General features: G+C 53.9%; 1 protein-coding gene across 1 annotated transcript in view; it reads left to right on the top strand.

The window, feature by feature from the left end:
* Window positions 1–7: 7 nt before the first annotated feature.
* Window positions 8–2,283, top strand: part of ADCY2 (adenylate cyclase 2 (brain)) — a 403,615-nt gene continuing 401,339 nt past the window's right edge. Inside the window, exon 1 of the mRNA XM_006875344.1 lies at window positions 8–196. Coding sequence (XP_006875406.1) covers window positions 11–196 — 186 coding nt within the window. The 5' untranslated portion in view covers window positions 8–10. The remainder of the gene's footprint in view (window positions 197–2,283) is intronic.

Here is a 2,283-nt window from a genome sequence, read left to right on the forward strand (position 1 = left end):
GCGGGAGGCGATGCGGCGGCGCCGCTACCTGCGGGACGGCGCCGAGGGGGCAAGCGGCGGACGGCCGAGCTCGGGGGACTGGCTGTATGAGTCGTACTACTGCATGAGCCAGCAGCACCCGCTCATCGTCTTCCTGCTGCTCATCGTCACGGGCGCCTGCCTCGCCCTGCTTGCCGTCTTCTTCGCGCTGGGGCTGGTGAGTGTCCGGCCGCGGCCTCAGGACCAACTTTCCCCGGGAGCCTCCGCCCGGGACAAAGTTGCCGGTGTCCCCCGGGTGCGTAGCCGTGATCGGGGACCCCTCGCCGGCCCGCTCCTGGGGCGCGCAGTGCGCCCGGAGGGTCCCCAAGCCAACCCTCCTGGCGCCGCGTGCCTCCTGGGCTGGCCCGGCATCCGTCATTTAACTCCGCCGCTAGCGTGCCCCGGCCAGGACGCCGAAATACTCCACCAGTGCACCTCGCTGCCTGTAAATACCTACAGAGTTAGCCCCTTAAGACAAAGTGATGGGAAGAGCCTGTCTCTAGGGAAGCCGCTTTGGGGAGGTTGGCTGCCTGTTTCTGGAAAGGAGGTGGGTCCGGAGGATTCAAGTGGATTGTATCCCCAGCAGGAACCTAATGCAAGTCAATAGTGGATGGCGGTTGTGCCCACTTCTGTTATCCATGTAGGAATTCTTGGCTCAAGCGCCCGGCCAGCCAGGGGACCTGTAGGTGGCAGTCAACTTCCTGTGATGGCCTCAGGGTGTATTGGGGGGGGGGGGTTTCAAACTTTTGGATGGTCTGTGATATGCAGGAGCAGATGGGGGCTGTCCACCTTCACCCAGATGATGAGGGCCCTTGTTGATTTGGGGGTGCCTCCCCTGTGGGGTATCTTTTTCTGCGAAATTAGAAAAAAAAAATATGTCCCTGAATGCATTTGTGTGCTTGGGCCATGAAGAAGGTGTTGGCTGAGCTTCCAAGTGCCCGGACATTTGGTCATTTGCTTCTGCATTCCTGCTCCAGATGGTGTTCAGATATTATACATGGAAACTCATGTTACACCCAAGCGAGTCTTTTTTGTTTTTTAAATGAAGTTTACTTTTCCCTTCTCTAACCCCTATGACTGTTGAAGTCACCAGCTGCTCCTTGGAAACCCTATACAGGGTCGCTGTGGGTCGGAACCGACTCAATGGCACTTAACAACAACAACAACAACCCCTATGACTGTATTCTGAGCGCGGAGTTCTGGTGACACGGTGGCTGAAGCGCTGGGCTGCTAAGGGAAAGGTGGGTGGGTCACCCCTCCTGTGCCCTGCAGGAGATCCCATCTGTAAAGATTTATGATCTTAGAAACCCTATGGGGTAGTTCTACTCAGCCTTGTAGGATCTCCATGCCTCTGAATGACAAGACGGTTTGGTTGTTACTGTTTTAGGATGGCCTCAGCCAGGGACAGGAAGAACAGAAAATAGAATGCTGGGGCTGATCTCAGAGATCATACACCAGGGCAGGGGCACTCTGACAGCTGGACATGCCTGCACCCCTCTGTCTCTCTGTGACTTTACCTCTGAGAAGGATTTGGAAAGGGACACAGGTCTGTGTCCCTGGCAAGCAGTGTGTCTAAGCTGTCTCGTCCTCATTCCGCTGGTACTGAGAGAAAAGCAGTCAGATTTTCCTCTGGTCATTCCTTTCTCAGTGTCCTCAGTCTATAAACCTGTAATCCCAACCCCAGCTGACTTGGTCTCCTCTCATGGAAGGGGCAGCAGGTGACGGCCTATTAATAGCTACATTAATATATTTATTTAAAGACACACCTCCTCCCACAGCTGCTTGATTTTCTTGGAGACAGACTGATTTGTGAAACCTGGTCGGCTAGAGTCCCTGTAAGAGGTCAACCACGCAGTGAAATCCAGTGAAGTTGGCCTTCCCCTCCCCGCTGCATTTATGCTCCGTGTTACTTGCCCCAAGTAACAGCATGTTAGAGCGGTAACCCTTTAAAAAAATAAAAAAATCATCCCCACATCTTTGCTTTTTCTCCATGCCCCCATGTTCCTTGCGTTCAGTTAAATCTGTTTTCAGCGCTGAGCTGTCTGTTGGCCAGGGAATAAGAGATGAATCTTGTCCTTTGCCAATCCTTGGGCTGCCTTTATAGCCAGTGACCCTGACTGGTCCAGGGAAATGGCGACTAACCTTACAGGGACAATTCTGGACTCTTGTTGTTGTTGTTAAGTGCCGTCGAGTCGGTTCCGACCCATAGCGACCCTGTACAGGGTTTCCGAGGGTGTAAATCTTTACGGGAGTAGAAAGCCTCAT

The sequence above is a fragment of the Chrysochloris asiatica genome, unplaced genomic scaffold (assembly GCF_000296735.1).
Source record: "Chrysochloris asiatica unplaced genomic scaffold, ChrAsi1.0 scaffold00321, whole genome shotgun sequence".
Lineage (NCBI taxonomy): Eukaryota > Metazoa > Chordata > Mammalia > Afrosoricida > Chrysochloridae > Chrysochloris > Chrysochloris asiatica.